Raw genomic sequence first — 17,407 nt, forward strand, 5'->3', positions numbered from 1 at the left:
GGCCACACTGCTTCTCATTCAGTTATTCAGTTTAGGGGAAAAAAAACGAGCTTGTTTACAGCTTCATCTGTTCTTGGCGTTCTTCTCACTGTCCGCTCTCAATAAGTGGACCAAAGGGTCATGTTTCTGATTTAACCTTAAAAACTAAATTCAGAGGTCAGGGTAATTCAGCTTGATCAAAAATAACGCCTAGGAAATTGTCCTTTGGTTCTCAAACCAAAATATTCAGCGGTTGCGAAATCTCCCAAGTGTTTTGTGGGGGAAAGGCACAGAATATATACAAATCATGGAAAAAAAAAATGCAAACACTCCAGATTTGGGAAGTAATCCCTAGGAGACAGTGGGTTACAGGTCAACTCTGGTAAATTCTTCAGAGAAGGAGCGTGACCTAGTGGATAGAGAAGAGTGTGGGAGTCAGAAGAACCTGGGTTCGAATTCTGGTTCTGCCACTGGTCTGCTGTGTGACTTTGGGTAAGTCACTAAACTTCTCTGGGCCTCAGTTACCTCATCTATAAAATCGTTCTTAAGACTACGAGCCTTATCTGGTACAGGGACTGCGTCCGACCCGATTTACTCGTATCTACCCCAGTGCTTAGTACGGTGCCTGGAACATACTAAGCACTTAACAAATACCATCAAAAGTGTATTTCCATTCAGAATGCTGGTTCTCCATCCACAGTGAAATATGGACCAGCTTGATGGGTTCATTAATGTGCTGTGTGTTACAGGGGGGAGAGAATGTGGAGAGGAGAGAAGGGGAGTGAGAGCACATTTTTCTTAACAAATGCCATCATTATTTTTCTGTTGGGTTAGACTCTAAAAGCAAAATGAGTAAGTTTCAGTGTATCTTCAACATCATCCTACATTATAGAAAAGAGAAAATGTGCTTTGTACTCTCTTCTTCAGATATCAAATGTCTGTCTGGTGGAAACTTAAAAGAAGTCCAGCACTACCATTTATGAAAAAGGTCTGAATGATGTAGGGACAGAGATATGGGGAAGATCATCCTTTGGTTTTTAATAGATGGCGTGGGTCTTAGGGAACAAAGTTACTAAGTTCCGTGTCTTTCTTCTAGGTTGTACGGCTCGCCGCTAAACATAGACTTGTTCCCTGCCCTCGTGGTGGAAGATTTGGTTCCTGGGAGCAGATTGGGCCCTACACTGATGTGCCTGCTGAGCACACAGTTTAAGCGCCTCCGAGATGGAGACAGGTACACGCGACTCCCCCAGATTTTATTGTTAAAGGTGTTAGTTTTTAGTTTTTAGACTGTGAGCCCATTTTAGACTGTGAGCCCACTGTTGGGTAAGGACTGTCTCTATATGTTGCCAACTTGTACTTCCCAAGTGCTTAGTACAGTGCTCTGCACACAGTAAGCCCTCAGTAAATATGATTGATTGATTGATTAGTTAAGCGCTTATTGGATACTGAACACTGTTCTAAGCGTTGCCCAGACTGAGCCCCACTTTTCCTCATCTCCCACTCCCTTCTGCGTCGCCCTGACTTGCTTCCTTTGTTCTTCCCCCGACTTCCAGCCCCACAGAACTTAGGTACATGTCTTTCATTTTATTTATTTGCATTGACGTCTGTCTCGTCCCCCACCCCCCAAACTGTGAGCTCGTTGTGGGCAGGGAATGTCACTGTTTATTGTTATATTGTAGTAATAATAATAATAATAATGACATTTATTAAGCGCTTACTATGTGCAAAGCACTGTTCTAAGCACTGGGAAGGTTACAAGGTGATCAGGTTGTCCCACAGGGGGCTCACAGTCTTAATCCCCATTTGACAGATGAGGGAACTGAGGCACAGAGAAGTGAAGTGACTTTCCCCAAGTCTCACAGCTGACAAGTGGCGGAGTTGGGATTTGAACCCCTGACCTCTGACTCCAAAGCCCATGCTCTTTCCACTGAGCCATGCTGCTTCCTAAGTTCCCAAGTGCTTAGTACAGTGCACTGCATACAGTAAGCGCTTAATAATATAATTGAATGAGTAGGTTAGAGCCAAGCTAATCAGGTTGCACCCGGTCCCTGTCCCACATGGGGCTAAAAGTCTCAGTCCCCGTTTTACAGATGAGGTAACTGAGGCGCAGAGAAGTGAAGCGACTTGCCCAAGATCACACAGCAGACCTGTGGTAGAACCGGAATTAGAACCTGTGTCCTTTAACTCCCAGGCCACGTGCTGTTTCCGCTAAACCATGCTCTTTCCCCGATGGCAAAGTCGCTGAAGCGAGGAATGACCCTAGAATGCAGCAGGGGTTTTTAGGTATTTTAAAATATACTCCGTATTTTTTAGCAGAATACCAGTCTCCTGAGAAAAGGCTTAAAGAGCTGGGATTGGGTAGCCTAAAGGATGAGGAGACTGAGGAGTGGACCTCGTAACCGTCATCAAAGAGCCAATCAGTTAAATATTTACTGAGTGCCCAATGGTTGCAGAGTATTGTATTGAACACTTGAGAGAGTACCATAGTAAGAATACACACGGTCTCTGTCCTCGTGCAATGTGGTACACAGGACGCCGTGATAGAGGGACCACGGCTAATTCCCTCACCCTGTGTAGTCTCTCTCTAAGCACTTAGCACACTGCTCTGACCACAGTGAATGCTTAATAAATATGATTATTCATTCATTTAATCATATTCATTGAGCGCTTACTGTGTGCAGAGCACTGTACTAAGCCCTTGGAAAGTACAATTCAGCAACAAAGAGAGACAGTCCCTGCCCACAACAGGCTCAAAGTCTAGAAACGGGGAGACAGATATCAAAGCAGGTTAACGGGCTTCAATTACTACAACAACTTGAGGCGCTTATAGTTGGAAATGTTAAGCTTCTTGTGGGCAGGGAATATGTCTGTTCATTGTTATATTGTACTCTCCCTAGTGCTTAGTATAGTGCTCTGCTCACCTAAGTGTTCCATAAGTGCAATTGAATGAATGAATGAAGTATGGGAGGCTGCTGGTTGGTTTATCCTCCGTAAATCAATCAATCAATCGCATTTATTGAGCACTTACTGTGTGCAGAGCACTGTACTAAGCACTTGGGATGTACAAGTTGGCAACATATAGAGACGGTCCCTACCCAACCGTGGGCTCACAGTCTAGAAGGGGGAGACAGAGAACAAAACCAAACATATTAACAAAATAAAATAAATAGAATAGATATGTACAAGTAAAATAAATAAATAGAGTAATAAATATGTACAATCATATGCATATATACAGGTGCTGTGGGGAAGGGAAGGAGGCAAGACAAGGGGGATGGAGGGGGGATGAGGGGGAGGGGAAGGAGGGGGCTCAGTGAACAGGGTGGCTGATGAGGAAATAGGCGTATATTGCAGCAGTAGAATATATGCTGAGCCTATCGCTAAATGACTTGATTATCAGAGGGATAAAGCAGTTTTATTGGCTTCCAAGAAAAGTTGAGGATACTCCATATGTTGCTCCCTTCAAAGAAAAAGTAGTCAATCTTCTCCCTTGGATGGTTAAATACGCATCTTTCAGATAAACTCAGGTGGTTCCTTTCTGCCTCAGGATTTTATCCGTACTTTAAAGATATTTTGATTCCAGTTATCTGTACAATCATTGGTCATGATGAATTCTTCAGTCATCTGAGTTAAAGTACTGATTGTTAAAAATCCTAGCCCTTTGGATTTCCCTTGCCCTTTTTTTTTTGAAGTAATAATGGCATTGGGCTATGCGCAAAGCTAATCGGATGATAAGGTGATTTTTATTTTCCCTTCATGAAAACGTAGGCTGTGGTATGAGAACCCCGGAGTGTTTAGTCCCGCTCAGCTGACTCAAATAAAGCAGACCTCCCTCGCCAGAATCCTGTGTGACAACGGAGACAACATCACAAGGGTGCAGAGGGACGTCTTCACTGTGGCCGAGTTCCCTCACGGCTATGGCAGCTGTGACGAAATTCCCAAAGTGGATCTCCGGATGTGGCAGGATTGCTGTGAAGGTCCGTCTGGAGAGGGAGGGCCTTCTTGGGGGTGGCATTTTATACCCGGCCGTTTGTGTCGTCCGTCGACTGTTTTGGGAGAAAAATCGACTCCACGCTGTCTCGCCTTAGTCCCTCAGCTCAGAATCACATTGAAGGTGAAAACCTTCTAGACTGTAAGCTCGTGGTGGACAGGGAATGTGTCTGTCCATTGTTATGTTTTACTCTCCCCAGAGCTTAGTACAGTGGACCAGAAAAGCCATGTTCTGATTTAACTTAAAAACTAAATGGGTCAGAGGACAGGGTAATTCAACTTGATTAAAAAATAGTGCCTAGAAAAGTGTCCTTCTGTTACCAAACCAAAATGCTCAGCAACTGTGAAATCTCCCATGTGTTTTCTGGGGGGACGTCACAGAATACAAAGAAGCAGCGTGGCTCAGTGGAAAGAGCCCGGGCTTTGGAGTCAGAGGTCATGGGTTCAAATCCCGACTCTGCCATTTGTCAGCTGTGTGACTTTGGGCAAGTCACTTCACTTCTCTGTGCCTCAGATCCCTCATCTGTAAAATGGGGATGAAGACTGTAAGCCCCCCGTGGGACTACCTGATCACCTTGTAACCTCCCCAGCGCTTAGAACAGTGCTTTGCACATAGTAAGCGCTTAATAAATGCCATCATTATTATTATTATTATTAATATTATTATTAATGCATACAAATCACGGAAAAAAAACCCCACTATTTCAGATTTGGGATGTGATCCCTAGGAGAAAGTGGATTACAGGTCACCTCCGGTAAGTGCCACAGAGAAGCAGCGGATTCTAGTACACACAGTAAGCGCTCAATCAATAGGATTAGCATTGATGTAGGAGTAGCATTCATTTAGAGAGTTAGATTTACCTCTCCACCCCTTCCAATGTGTACTTCATCATACGCAGTTAGAGTTTCTTAATGGGACAGTGTGGCCAAAGCTCTTTAAAGTTAAAGTCAACAAGATGCCTCATTTTCCTCCAAATAAGTTGTGTGTAGTCCAGAGATTGTCCCTGTTGAGAGGTATCTGTTTTGGTTTCCCCACATTGCTCTACTGAAAATGCCTAATCCTGAGGTGGACAGATCCTTCCACTTGGAGTTCCCCTGTTTACCTTTACAATGGATGGAAAAACCAGTTGCTTTTTTTGTTTATTGATAGCAGTGTGTGCCCGGTGAAATGACAGATCCAAAGTGTTGACAACATGAGCAAAATCCCCTGTCAGGGAAAGAGAAAGAGCCACCGTGCAGTGGTGTTTTGATTTTCCTCTGTCAGTCTAGAAGATCTTCTCAGTCAGCCGAAAACCGTGTTAGCCATTTTGATTCTATTTCCTTATCTCTTTATCCACTCATACATCTCTGAATTTGGTGACCGTTTTTTTTAAAAAAAGTTCTCTGTTACTGATGAAAACCTCTAGTTGTGGGTACAGTTTTCCCCAGTGTGAGTGCAAAAATAACTTGCTTTTTCTTCCATTTCTTAGCCCCGAGTTCTATGCACAATCTCCAGAGGGATCACTGGCTAGGAGCCTTTGTGTGTGGGACTCTGCAGCAGAGCCATCTGCTTAAAGCAGTTCAGACTTTTCAAGGCATTCCTACACCCAGCTTGACAGGAAACTGTTGAAGATAACTGTATAATTAGTTTGTTTTTTTTCCCCTGAGGTTCTATTCAGATTGCTGCACTCTGGGTTAATATCGCAATATAAGATACTTAATGATTGACAACTCTGCTGGATATTCCTTTTGCTTTCCTTCATTTGCATTCCACGAGATATCCAAGAATACACTGTAGTGGCACACTTCAGACATTCCATCTGGGAAATATAGATTCACACCAGAAGTTTGATTTTGATTGCTATGAAAATAATTGCCCTGGCGACAGTAAGTCATTAGTTACTTTTTGTACACCTGCTGAGGACTGTACTAAGCATTCAGGAGAGTGCTAGAGAATGAATATGTGTGGTCCCTCTTCTTGAGGAGTTTACAATCTAGCAAAGCAGGTACTACAATAAATTGCACCTTGGTGGAAACAAAATGTAAATGTCCAGAAGCGGTAAGAGAGGCATAAGTAGTTAAGTGATCCAGGAGCTAGTGGTCTAGATTGTAAGCTCAGTGTGGCCAGGGAATGTGTTGGTTTTATTGTTGTGTAGTTCTCCACCAAGATCTTAGTACAGTGCTCTGCATGCAGTAAAAGTGCTCAATGATTGAAGTGATGAATTTGCAATTGGAAACAAAATGTAAATGTCCAGAAGCGAGAGGCATAAGTATTTAAGTGATCCAGGAGCTAGTGGTCTAGATTGTAAGCTCAGTGTGGCCAGGGAATGTGTTGGTTTTATTGTTGTGTAGTTCTCCACCAAGATCTTAGTACAGTGCTCTGCATGCAGTAAGTGCTCAATGATTGAAGTGATGAATTTGCAATTGGAGAGGTCAGCTGGGGAAACTAGAAATCCATCAGGAAAACTCTTGGGGGTGATGTGATTTCCAAAGGGCTTTGAACCTCAGTCTATCACGCGTATTTATTGAGAGTGTAATGTGTGCAGGGCACTGTACTAAGTGCTTGAGAGAGTACAGTATAACAGAGTTGGTAGATACATACCCTGCCCACAATGAATTTACAGTCTAGAGGGAGAACGGTGAAAACACTCCAGTGTCAAACCATTCCCTATTCAAAATTTACCACAAACCCCATTCCCTGAAGCTTTCCGAAATTTTATTTCAGTCCTTGTGTTCTTTTTCTGATAACTGTGCGTATCTCTGTTTAATGCTTTGATTTTTCTGAGCTTGAGTGCTTATATATTTAGTGTTTCTTATGCTGCTCCATCTATATTTATAACTGAGTTAATTAGGGTACTTGTTAAGTGCTTACTATATGCCAGGCACTGTACTAAGCTCTGGGGTGGACACAAGATCATCAGGGCAGACACAATCCCTGTCCCACATGGGGATTGTGAATAGGGACACAATCCCTGTCCCACATTGTGAATAGGAGGGAATAGGAGTTAATTTCCATTTTACAGGTGGGAAAATGAGGTACCAAGAAGTTAAGTGACTTGCCCCAGGTCTCACCACTGGCAAGTGGTTGAGTAGGGATTAGAACCCAGGACTTAATGACGATGGCCTTTATTAAGCGCTTACTATGTGCAAAGCACTGTTCTAAGCTCTGGGAGGTTACAAGGTGATCAGGTTGCCCCACGGGGGGCTCACAGTCTTCATCCCCATTTTACAGATGAGGTAACTGAGGCACAGACAAGTTGAGTTGCCTAAAGTCACCCAGGTGACAGTTGGCAGAGCTGGGATTTGAACCCATGACCTCTGACTTCAAAGTCCGTGCTCTTTCCACTGATCCATGCTGCTTCTCACTTTTGACTTCAGGTTCATGCCCCCCACCCCCAAAGCCCCACTGATCACCTCCTTCAAGAGGCCTTCCCAGACTAAGCCCCCCTTTTCCTCAGCTCCCCCTCCCCTTCCCCTCACCCCTCTCCCTCCCTTTGCTCTACCTGCCCCCCCACCACCCAGCACTTGTGTATATATGTACATATCTTCAATTCTATTTATTTGCATTAATGTCTGTTTACTTGTTTTGAAGTGTATATATGTAAAATTCTATTTATTTATATTGTTGCTTGTTTACTTGTTTTGATGTCCGTCTCCCCGCTTCTAGACTGTAAGCCCACCGTGGGCAGGGATCGTCTCTCTTTATTACAGAACTGTACCTTCCAAGTGCTTAGTACAGTGCTCTGCATACAGTAAGCGCTCAATAAATACGATTGAACGAAAGAATGAATGTTCTTTCCGCAGGGCCACGCTGCTTCCCTACACTGGTTCCCAAGATGGTAATGTTTCAAGTATTCACACAGTTACTCCCAGTGAGCACACTAAGTTAGGAATGAAAGAGCAAATAGGGATGTCAGAGTCATTCTTAACATTCTTTCGGAATGTTGATCTTTCCCTGAAGTCGCCCAGATAATTAATGTCCCCTTATCTAAAATATCTTATCGCAGTTGTGAAGAGCCCGGGATGAACAGCTTTAAAGGGAGCCAATGGTATCGCGAACATCATTTTGCGTGGTTGAATTCAAGCACATAATAATAAGAAGAAGAAGAAGAATGGTGTTTATTAAGCCCTTACTATGTGCAAAACACTGTTCTAAGCGCTGGGGAGGTTACAGGATGAGCAGGTTGTCCCACAGGGGGCTCATAGTCTTAATCCCCATTTTACAGATGAGGGAACTGAGGCCCAGAGAAGTAAAGTGACTTGCTCAAAGTCACACAGCTGACAATTGGCAGAGCCAGGATTTGAACCCCTGACCTCTGACTCCAAAGCCTGGGCTCTTTCCACTGAGCCACGCTGCTTCCCATAGGGCCTGGAACAGACGTATACCCTTCGTATATACAGACATATACCCTTCTAGACTGTGAGCCCATTGTTGGGTAGGGATCGTCTCTATATGTCGCCAACTTGTACCTCCCAACTGCTTAGTACAGTGCTCTGCACACAGTAAGCGCTCAATAAATACGATTGAATGAATGAATGGAAGTCAGAAGGACCTGGGTTCAAGTCCCAGCTCCTCTACTTATCTGCTTTATAACCTTGGGCAAGTCACGACGCTTCTCTGTGCCTGTTATCTCATCCGTAAAGTGGAGATTATGACTGTTAGCCCCATGTGGGACAGGGACCGTCCAACCTAATTTATGTGTATCTACTCCAGCGCTTAATACAGTACTTGGCCCATAGTAAGCACTTCACAAATACTATGAAATTATAAAACCAAAAAACCCCCACATGATAATGATACTCCCTTGGATCTTTCTTTGCAGACTGTAGAACCAGAGGGCAATTTAATGCATTTTCATTTCATCATTTCCGGGGGAAGCGCTCCCTTGACTACAGCTATCAGGAGGATAAGCCCAGGAGGAAAATCAAAGCATGGAAGACCCGAAGGTAAGGAGGGGGCTTTACACAAAGGAGATACACGGGGCATCACTGAAGCTCAAAACTCAGGGAAGAGCAGAAAAATTTAGGCCCATCTTCTCCCCATTCTTATGCTCCAGGCAGTAGGTTATCAATCAGTCATATTTATTGATCGCTCACTGTGTACCGAACAATGTACTAAGAGCTTTAGGAGAGTACGATATATCAGAGTTGGTAGAAATGTTCCCTGCCCCAAGTGAGCTAACATTTTAGAGAAGCAGCATGGCTTAGTGGAAAGAGCCCGGGCTTTGGAGTCAGAGGTCAAATCCCGGCTCCGCCAATTGTCAGCTGTGTGACTTTGGGCAAGTCCCTTCACTTCTCTGGGCCTCAGTTCCCTCATCTGTAAAATGGGGGTTAAGACTGTGAGCCCGCCGTGGGACAACCTGATCACCTTGTACCCTCCCCAGTGCTTAGAACAGTGCTTTGCACATAGTAAGCGCTTAATAAATATCGTTATTATGATTATTATTGTAGAGGGGGAGACAGACATTAATATAAATAAATAAATTACAACTATGAACATAAGTGCCGGGAGGCTGAGAGAGCGGTGAATAAAAGGCACAAATCCAAGTGCAAGAGTGATGCCAAAGGGATTGGGAGAAGAGGAAATGAAGGCTTAGTCAGGGAAGGCCTCTTGGTTATGTTTCTTAAGTGAAGCTTTGCAGGTGCGGAGAGTAATCGTGTGTCGATTTGAAGACGGAGGGTGTTTCAGGCCGGAGGCAGGACATGGGTGAGAAGTTAACGGCGAGATAGATGAGATGGAGGTCCTATCCTGCCATTAGGGAACGAAGCGTTAGAATCACCTGCTCCTGTCCTTTTGATGGAAGCAGCAGCCTTTGTGGTACGTCCTCTGGGTGCAGAACATCGCATTGGATCTCCTGGAGCGGGAGGCAGAGTAGGTATTGAATCCCCATTTCACAGACGAGGAGCTGAGGCTCGAAGAAGTTCAGTGATTTGCCCAAGGTCACACTGTAGGAAAGTGGCAGAGCCGGGTTTTGAACCCCAGACCCTTGACCCTCCAGGCCCATTCTATTTCCACACTAGTCCGCACAGCTCCTTTAAAATCTAGGTTATTATATCTGTCCATTTTCGGAAGTACTTCTGTTCCTAAATATTTGGCCATGTTTTGTTTTACATACCAAACTCTTAATTTCAAAGAAATCAATCCATAAACAGTGTGAACTGCTTTAAGAGCAGGCAGGAGATCTCTTGAGAAATGGCTGGGAAAGAAGAGTTAGAAGGAGGGGGTGGAGAGTATGGAGGAAGTAATGGAGAGGCGTGGAGAAGGTCAGTGCTTAATGGCTTTTACATAATTGGCTTCGTCATCATCATAATAATAATGATGGTATTTGTTAAGCACTTACTGTGTGCAAAGCACTGTTCTAAGCACTGGGGAGGTTACAAGATGATCAGGTTGTCCCACCGGGGGCTCACAGTTTTAATCCCCATTTTACAGATGAGGTAACTGAGGCACAGAGAAGTTAAGTGACTTGCCCAAAGTCACACAGCTGACAGTTGGCAGAGCCAGGATTTGAACCCATGACCTCTGATTCCAAAGCCCGGGCTCTTTCCACTGAGCCACTCTGTTGTGGTATCTGTTAAGCCTTTACTGTATGTAGAGAAGCAGCATGGCATAGTGGCTAAGGCCTGGGAATCAGGCGGTCATGAGTTCTAATCCCGGCTCTGCCCCTTGTCTGCTGTGTGACCTTGGGCAAGTCACTTCATTTCTCTGGGCCTCAGTTACCTTATCTGGAAAATGGGGATTGGGATTGAGCCCCATATGATGCAGGGACTGTGTCCAAACCCATTTGCTCGTAAGCGCTTAACAAATACCATAACTATTATTGTTATTATTATTATTATTATCATTATGCTAACCACTAGGTTAGATACAGTATGATCAAATCAGACACAATCATTCATTCAAGCGTATTTATTGAGCACTTACTGTGTGCAGAGCATTGTATATGTGCTTGGAAGAATACAATGCAACAATAAACAGACACATTCCCAGCACAGTCCCTGTCACACGTGGTTCATGTCTAAGTGGGAGGGAGAACAGGTATTCAATGCCCATTTTACAGATGAAGAAACTGAAGTGCAGAGAAGTAAAATGACGCGCAATTAGAACTGTGTAATAATAGTAATAATGATGGCATTTATTAAGCGCTTACTATGTGCAAAGCAGTATCCTGACACCCAGCCCCGTCTTCTCTCCCCCATGCTCTGCTCGTTGGGGAAGGAGTTATAGGTTTGGAGCAGTTGTGCGCTTTGAGCCAGAGGAGAGGGAGACCGCTCCCTTTACCTCAGGGTTGAGTGAATCTAGAGGCCCATTAATAGTCCCGATAAGATGGAAATCTGCCAGCAGTTTTTAGCTGTGGGAGGAGGAACAGATCGGCTGTGATCCCACCAGATGCCCCTCAGGAGGCGGGTGGTTGGCGAGAAAAGGTTAGCAAGAAGTTAGGAGTTTGGCGAAGAGAGTAGGAGGAAAACGGGAGCTAAATCCTGGCTCTGCCAATTGTCAGCTGTGTGGCTTTGGGCAGGTCGCTTCGCTTCTCTGGGCCTCAGTTACCTCATCTGTAGAATGGTGATTAAGACTGAGCCCCACCCCCCACCCCGAGGGACAATCTGATCACCTTGTATCTATCCCGGTGCTTAGAGCGGTGCTTTGCACATAGTAAGTGCTTAATAAATGCCATTATTATTATGGAGGTGGGGCATTGTGGGGAGAGATGCATCCATGGCGTCGCTGTGGGTTGGAAACTGCACAAGGCAAGATGGCAGAAAGGGTAGCATCGTTTACGCTGTTGCCCAAGGAATAGGATAGTGAGCTTTAGCTTTGAGCTAAAATACCAAATGACTTTGCTGGGAGGACATGGGTACTGGCTCTGCCACCTGTGCCGTGTGTGACCTTGGGCAAGCCAATTAACTGCTGCCTCCATTACCTCATCTGTAAATTGGGGATTAAGGTAGCCCCATGTGGGATGTGGTTACCTGCCATCTACCCCAGTGCTTGGCATGGAAGCGCTTAACAAAAGTACCATAATTATTACGACCAATTCTTTATTATTATATATATATAATATAATATTTATTATTATTATTATAGTTACTATTTTATTAATTATTATTATGGTTTTGTTCTCTGTCTCCCCTTTTTAGACTGTGAGCCCACTGTTGGGTAGGGACTGTCTCTATATGTTGCCAACTTGTACTTCCCAAGTGCTTAGTATAGTGCTCTGCACACAGTAAGCGCTCAATAAATATGATTGATTGATTGAATGAAGAAATCAACTAGAGAAGCAGTATTCCCTAGAGGGTAGGCATGGACCGTGTCCCACCTATTGGCTTCTATCCACCCCAGTGCTTAGTACAAAGCCTGGTACATGATAAGTGCTTAACAAATACCATAAAAAAGAAATATTATTACATAAGGAATATGTACCCTCGAACCCATAGACTATAAACTCTTCTCTAGACTTTAATCTCCCCACTGTGGGCAGGGACTGTGTCTACCAATGCTGTTATATTGAACTCTCCCAAGCACTTAGTTCAGTACTCTGCACACAGCGCTCAATAAATACCACTGATTGATCAATATGTTTTTCATCTGAGACTCCCAAATAGCCATATTCTCAAAAATCCGAAACAAACTTCATTCTTTTAGACTGTGAGCCCACTGTTGGGTAGGGACTGTCTCTATATGTTGCCAATTTGTACTTCCCAAGCGCTTAGTACAGTGCTCTGCACATAGTAAGCGCTGAATAAATACGATTGATGATGATGATGTTATTTTCCACCTTTGAGGGGATAGTTTTGATGGTGTTTATATCAGTAGCCTAGGACATAGTTCTGTTTTTATAGATGACCATGAGAATTTCTTCTTCAGGGCGTGCGAAATCAGTCAATCAACCATATTTATTGAGCACTTACTGTGTGCAGAGCACTGTTTTAAGCACTTGGAGAGTATGCTTTAACAGACATGTTCCCTGCCCTCCACGAACTTACAGTCTTAATTTCAATCCTTTAGGATAGGTCCTGTGAATTTGTCCTTTTCTCCAGTAAAGTGGCCCAATTCACATTTCAAAAAAAAATTGCATCAGCAATAGAATGAATGCACCTCTGTCCAAGAGCGTCAAATGCTCCATCCCGGTATCTTTTGATGCTGCTGTCGGACAAAAAATACTAGGCGAAAATAGATCTTTGGCCTGATTGACTGTGGCAGGGAAAAAGGAGTTTCCCAAATAATTAGTCCACCACGAAATATTCCGACAGCTTTGGCCAGAGAAGCCGCGTGGCCCTGGGAGTCAGAAGGTCATGGGTTCCAATTCCAGCGTCACCTTTGCTGTATGACCTTAGGCAAGTCACTTCACTTCTCTGGGTCTCAGTTACCTCATCGGTAAAATGGGGATTGAGAATGTGATTCCTCGCGTTGGACAGGGATGATTTCCAGACTTGTTTGCTTGTATCCGCCCCAGCGCTTTTTACAGTGCCTGGCACATAGTAAGTGTTTAACAAATACCACAAAAAAATAATAATTTTGGTCACTTTTGAGTGGAGGAAGGCCTGCTGATGGTGGTATTTATTAAGTGCTTACCGTGCGTACCAAATACTGGGATAAGCGTTGGGGTAGATACAGAATCATCAGATCAGACACAGTTTTTGTCCCTAGCAGTCAACGAAAAAAGGAACGGTGAGTATCCTCCCTATTTTAAGGAGATGGAAATTTAGCCCCAAAGAAAGTAGATGACTCTTTCAAGTTACCACCTGCAAGGAAGCGGTTTCCACCCCATGCTCTGAAATAATTTTGCATTTCCTCCACTCTCTGACATGGAATTATTTAACTCACATATTGAAAGATCCTTTTTATTTTGTTCTCCAACCCGCTGCAGGCCCCCAAAGCAGAGTCCGCATCTCAGGAATGGCACTTGGGCCTCCAATGAGCAAACAGATGGACCGGTGGCAAACGACTTCAAAGAATTTGTACTGGAAATGCAAAAGACCATCACAGGCCTCAGGAAACAGGTGGGCTAACCAGGCAGGAGCGAACCAGCGTATTCAGTGCCATATTTTCCATTCTAAAATATTTTGTTTTGCGTGGGGTTCCACACCCTTTTTTTTAAACAGTTCTCGTTAAGCGCTTACTATGTGCCAGGAGCTTTTCTAAGTACTGGGGTAGATATGAGATAATCAGGTTGGATATAGTCCCTGTCCGGCATGGGGCTCACAATCTAAGAGGAGAGAGGAGGATTTAATCCCCATTTTTCAGATGAGGTAACCAAGTCACAAGTAAAGTGACTCCCCCAAGATGGGATTAGAACCCAGATCTGGAATCTTTCCACTAGAGCAGAATGTTTCCCATCCTCGTAGTAAAGTCCTGAAACCACTTAAACCAAATGGCCCAGAGTCTATGGAAAACACAGTTTTATTTGCTTTGCCTTCAGCCCCACCTTTGTTCTCTGATACTTATGGTTTCTACCACCTAACCAGAGCCAGGTAGGTGAGAAATTGGTCTAGTAATAATAATAACTGTGTCATTTGTTAAAGCACTTACCATGTGCCAGACACTGCTCGAAGCACTGGGGTGGATACAAGTAAATCGGGTTGGACGCAGTCCCTGCCCCACATGGAGCTCACAATCTTTATCCCCATTTTACAGCTGAGGTAATTGAGGCCTAGAGAAGTGAAGTGACTTGCCCAGGGTCACATAGCAGACAAGTAGCAGGGCCAGGGTTAGAACCCAGGTCCTTCTGACACCTGGGCCTGTTCTCTATAATAATAATAATAATAATAATAATGTTGGTATTTGTTAAGCGTTTACTATGTGCCAAGCACTGTTCTAAGCACAGGAGGGGATACAAGGTATTCCAGGTTGTCCCACATGGGGCTCACAGTCTTCATCCCCATTTTACAGATGAGGGAACTGAGGCACAGAGAAGTTAAGTGACTTGCGCAAAGTCACACAGCTGACAAGTGGTAGAGCCGGGATTCGAACCAGTGACCTCTGACTCCCAAGCCCAGGCTCTTTCCACTGGGCCACGCTCTATCCACTAAGCCGTACTGCTTTCAAGGGACCTTACCAAGGGACCCCAAGATTTCAGTGCAGACCTGAAAATCATTGCAGAGTGGAGTCTTCCATCCGGAGCAGTGGGCCATCCTCATTACAGAGACTTCAGAAAAGAAAAGCCTGAGGAGGAATTGCTTATCATGCTAGTGGCTTGCATAATGCCCAAGAGCATGCTCTCTTGCCTAATAATAATAATGCTAATAAAAATAATTGTTATTAGTTAAGTGCTTATTGTGTGCCAAGCACTGTTCTAAGCACTGGAGTAGATACAAGCTAATCAGGTTGGATACAGTCCTTGTCCCACACGGGGCTCACACTCTTAATCCCCATTTTACAGATCAGGGAACTGAGGCCTAGAGAAGTGACTATTACACAGCAGACCTGTAAGTTCGTTGTGGGCAGATAATGTCTCTGTTTATTGTTGCATTATACTCTCCCAAGCACTTAGTGCAGAGCTCTGCATGCAGTAAGTGCTCGATAAATATGATTAAATGAAGGAATCTGGGAGAGATGGGATTAGAACCCAAGTCCTTCAGACTGTCAGGCCCATGCTCTAGCTATTAAACCACCTGGTACTCAGGTTTGGTCAGCAGACTCATTCATTCATTGATTCATTCATTCGTATTTATTGAGCGCCTACTGAGTGCAGAGCACTGTACTAAGCGCTTGGGAAGTACAAGTTGGCAACATATAGAGACGGTCCCTACCCAACAACGGGCTCACAGTCTAGAAGGGGGAGACAGGCAACCAAAACAAAACATGTGGACAGGTGTCAAAATCATCAGAACAAATAGAATTAATTATAGCTATATGCACATCATTAACAAAATAAATAGAATAGTAAATATGTACAAGTAAAATAAATAGAATAATAAATCTGTACAAATATATACAAGTGCTCTGGGGAGGGGAAGGAGGTAGGGCAGAGGGGGGATGGGGAGGAGGAGAGGAAAAAGGGGGATCAGTCTGGGAAGGCCTCCTGGAGGAGGTGAGCTCTCAGTAGGGCTTTGAAGGGAGGAAGATGTGTTTGGCAGATGTGTGGAGGGGGAGGGCATTCTGGGCCAGGGGAAGGACGTGGACCGGGGGTCTACGGCGGGACAGGCGAGAACGAGGCCCAGTGAGGAGGTGAGCAGCGGTGGAGGAGCGGGGGGTGCGAGCTGGGCTGGAGAAGGAGAGAAGGGAGGTGAGGTAGGAGGGGACAAGGAGATGGAAAGCATTGAAGTTGAGATTGAGGAGTTTTTGCTTGATTTGTAGGTTGACAGGCAACCACTGGAGATTTTTGAGGAGGGGATTGACATGCCCAGGGCGTTTCTGTACAGAGACAGTCCGGGCAGTAGAGTGAAGTATAGACTGAAGTGGGGAGAGACAGGATGATTGGATATCAGAGAGGAGGCTGATGCAGTAATCCAGTCGGGATAGGATGAGAGATTGAGCCAGCAAGGTAGCGGTTTGGATGGAGAGGTAAGTGTGGATCTTGGCGATATTGTGGAGGTGAGACCTGCAGGTTTTAGTGACGGACTGGATGTTTGGGGTGAACGAGAGAGCGGAGTCAAGGATGACACCAAGGTTACAGGCTTGTGAGACAGGAAGGATGGTAGTGCCATCTACAGTGACGGGAAAGACAGGGAGAAGACAGGATTTGGGAGGGAAGATAAGGAGCTCAGTCTTGGAAATATTGTGTTTTAGATGGCGGGCCGACATCCAGATGGAGATGTACTGAAGGCAGGAGGAGATACGAGCTTGGAGGGAGGGGGAGAGAGCAGGGGCGGAGATGTAGATTTGGGTGTCATCAGCGTAGAGATGATAGTTGAAGCCTTGGAATTGAATGAGGTCACCAAGGGAGTGAGTGTAGCTAGAGAACAGAAGGGGACCAAGAACTGACCCTTGAGGAACCCCTACAGTAAGGGGATGGGAGGGAGAGGAGGAGCCCACAAAAGAGACTGAGAATGAACGGCCAGAGAGATAAGAGGAGAACCAGGAGAGGATGGAGCCTGTGAAGCCAAGGTCGGATAGCATGTTGAGGAGAAGGAGGTGGTCCAGTGTCAAAGGCAGCTGAGAGGTCGAGGAGGATTAGGATAGAGTAGGAGCCATTGGATTTGGCAAGAAGGAGGTCATCGGTGACTTTTGAGAGGGCAGTTTCAGTGGAGTGTAGGGGACAGAAGCTAGATTGTGGGGGGTCAAGGAGAGAGTTGGCGTTGAGGAATTCGAGGCAGCGGGTGTAGACGGCTCATTCTAGGAGTTTGGAAAGGAAGGGTAGGAGGGAGATAGGGAGATAACTAGAAGGGGAGGTGGGGTCAAGAGAAGGTTTTTTTTTAGGATGGGGGAGACATGGGCGTGTTTGAAGGAAGAGGGGAAGGAACCAGTGGAGAGTGAGAGTTTGAAGATGGAAGTTAAAGACGGGAGGGAGGGAAGGGG

At 44.9% G+C, this 17,407-nt stretch overlaps 1 protein-coding gene across 1 annotated transcript in view; it reads left to right on the forward strand.

Annotated features, from left to right (window-relative positions):
- PXDN (peroxidasin) overlaps positions 1–17,407 on the forward strand; it is a 124,665-nt gene that overhangs the window by 102,932 nt on the left and 4,326 nt on the right. The window contains exons 19-22 of the mRNA XM_038771651.1: positions 1,076–1,210; positions 3,748–3,956; positions 8,772–8,895; positions 13,818–13,950. Coding sequence (XP_038627579.1) covers positions 1,076–1,210; positions 3,748–3,956; positions 8,772–8,895; positions 13,818–13,950 — 601 coding nt within the window. The remainder of the gene's footprint in view (positions 1–1,075; positions 1,211–3,747; positions 3,957–8,771; positions 8,896–13,817; positions 13,951–17,407) is intronic.

This window comes from Tachyglossus aculeatus, chromosome X1, assembly GCF_015852505.1.
Source record: "Tachyglossus aculeatus isolate mTacAcu1 chromosome X1, mTacAcu1.pri, whole genome shotgun sequence".
NCBI lineage: Eukaryota > Metazoa > Chordata > Mammalia > Monotremata > Tachyglossidae > Tachyglossus > Tachyglossus aculeatus.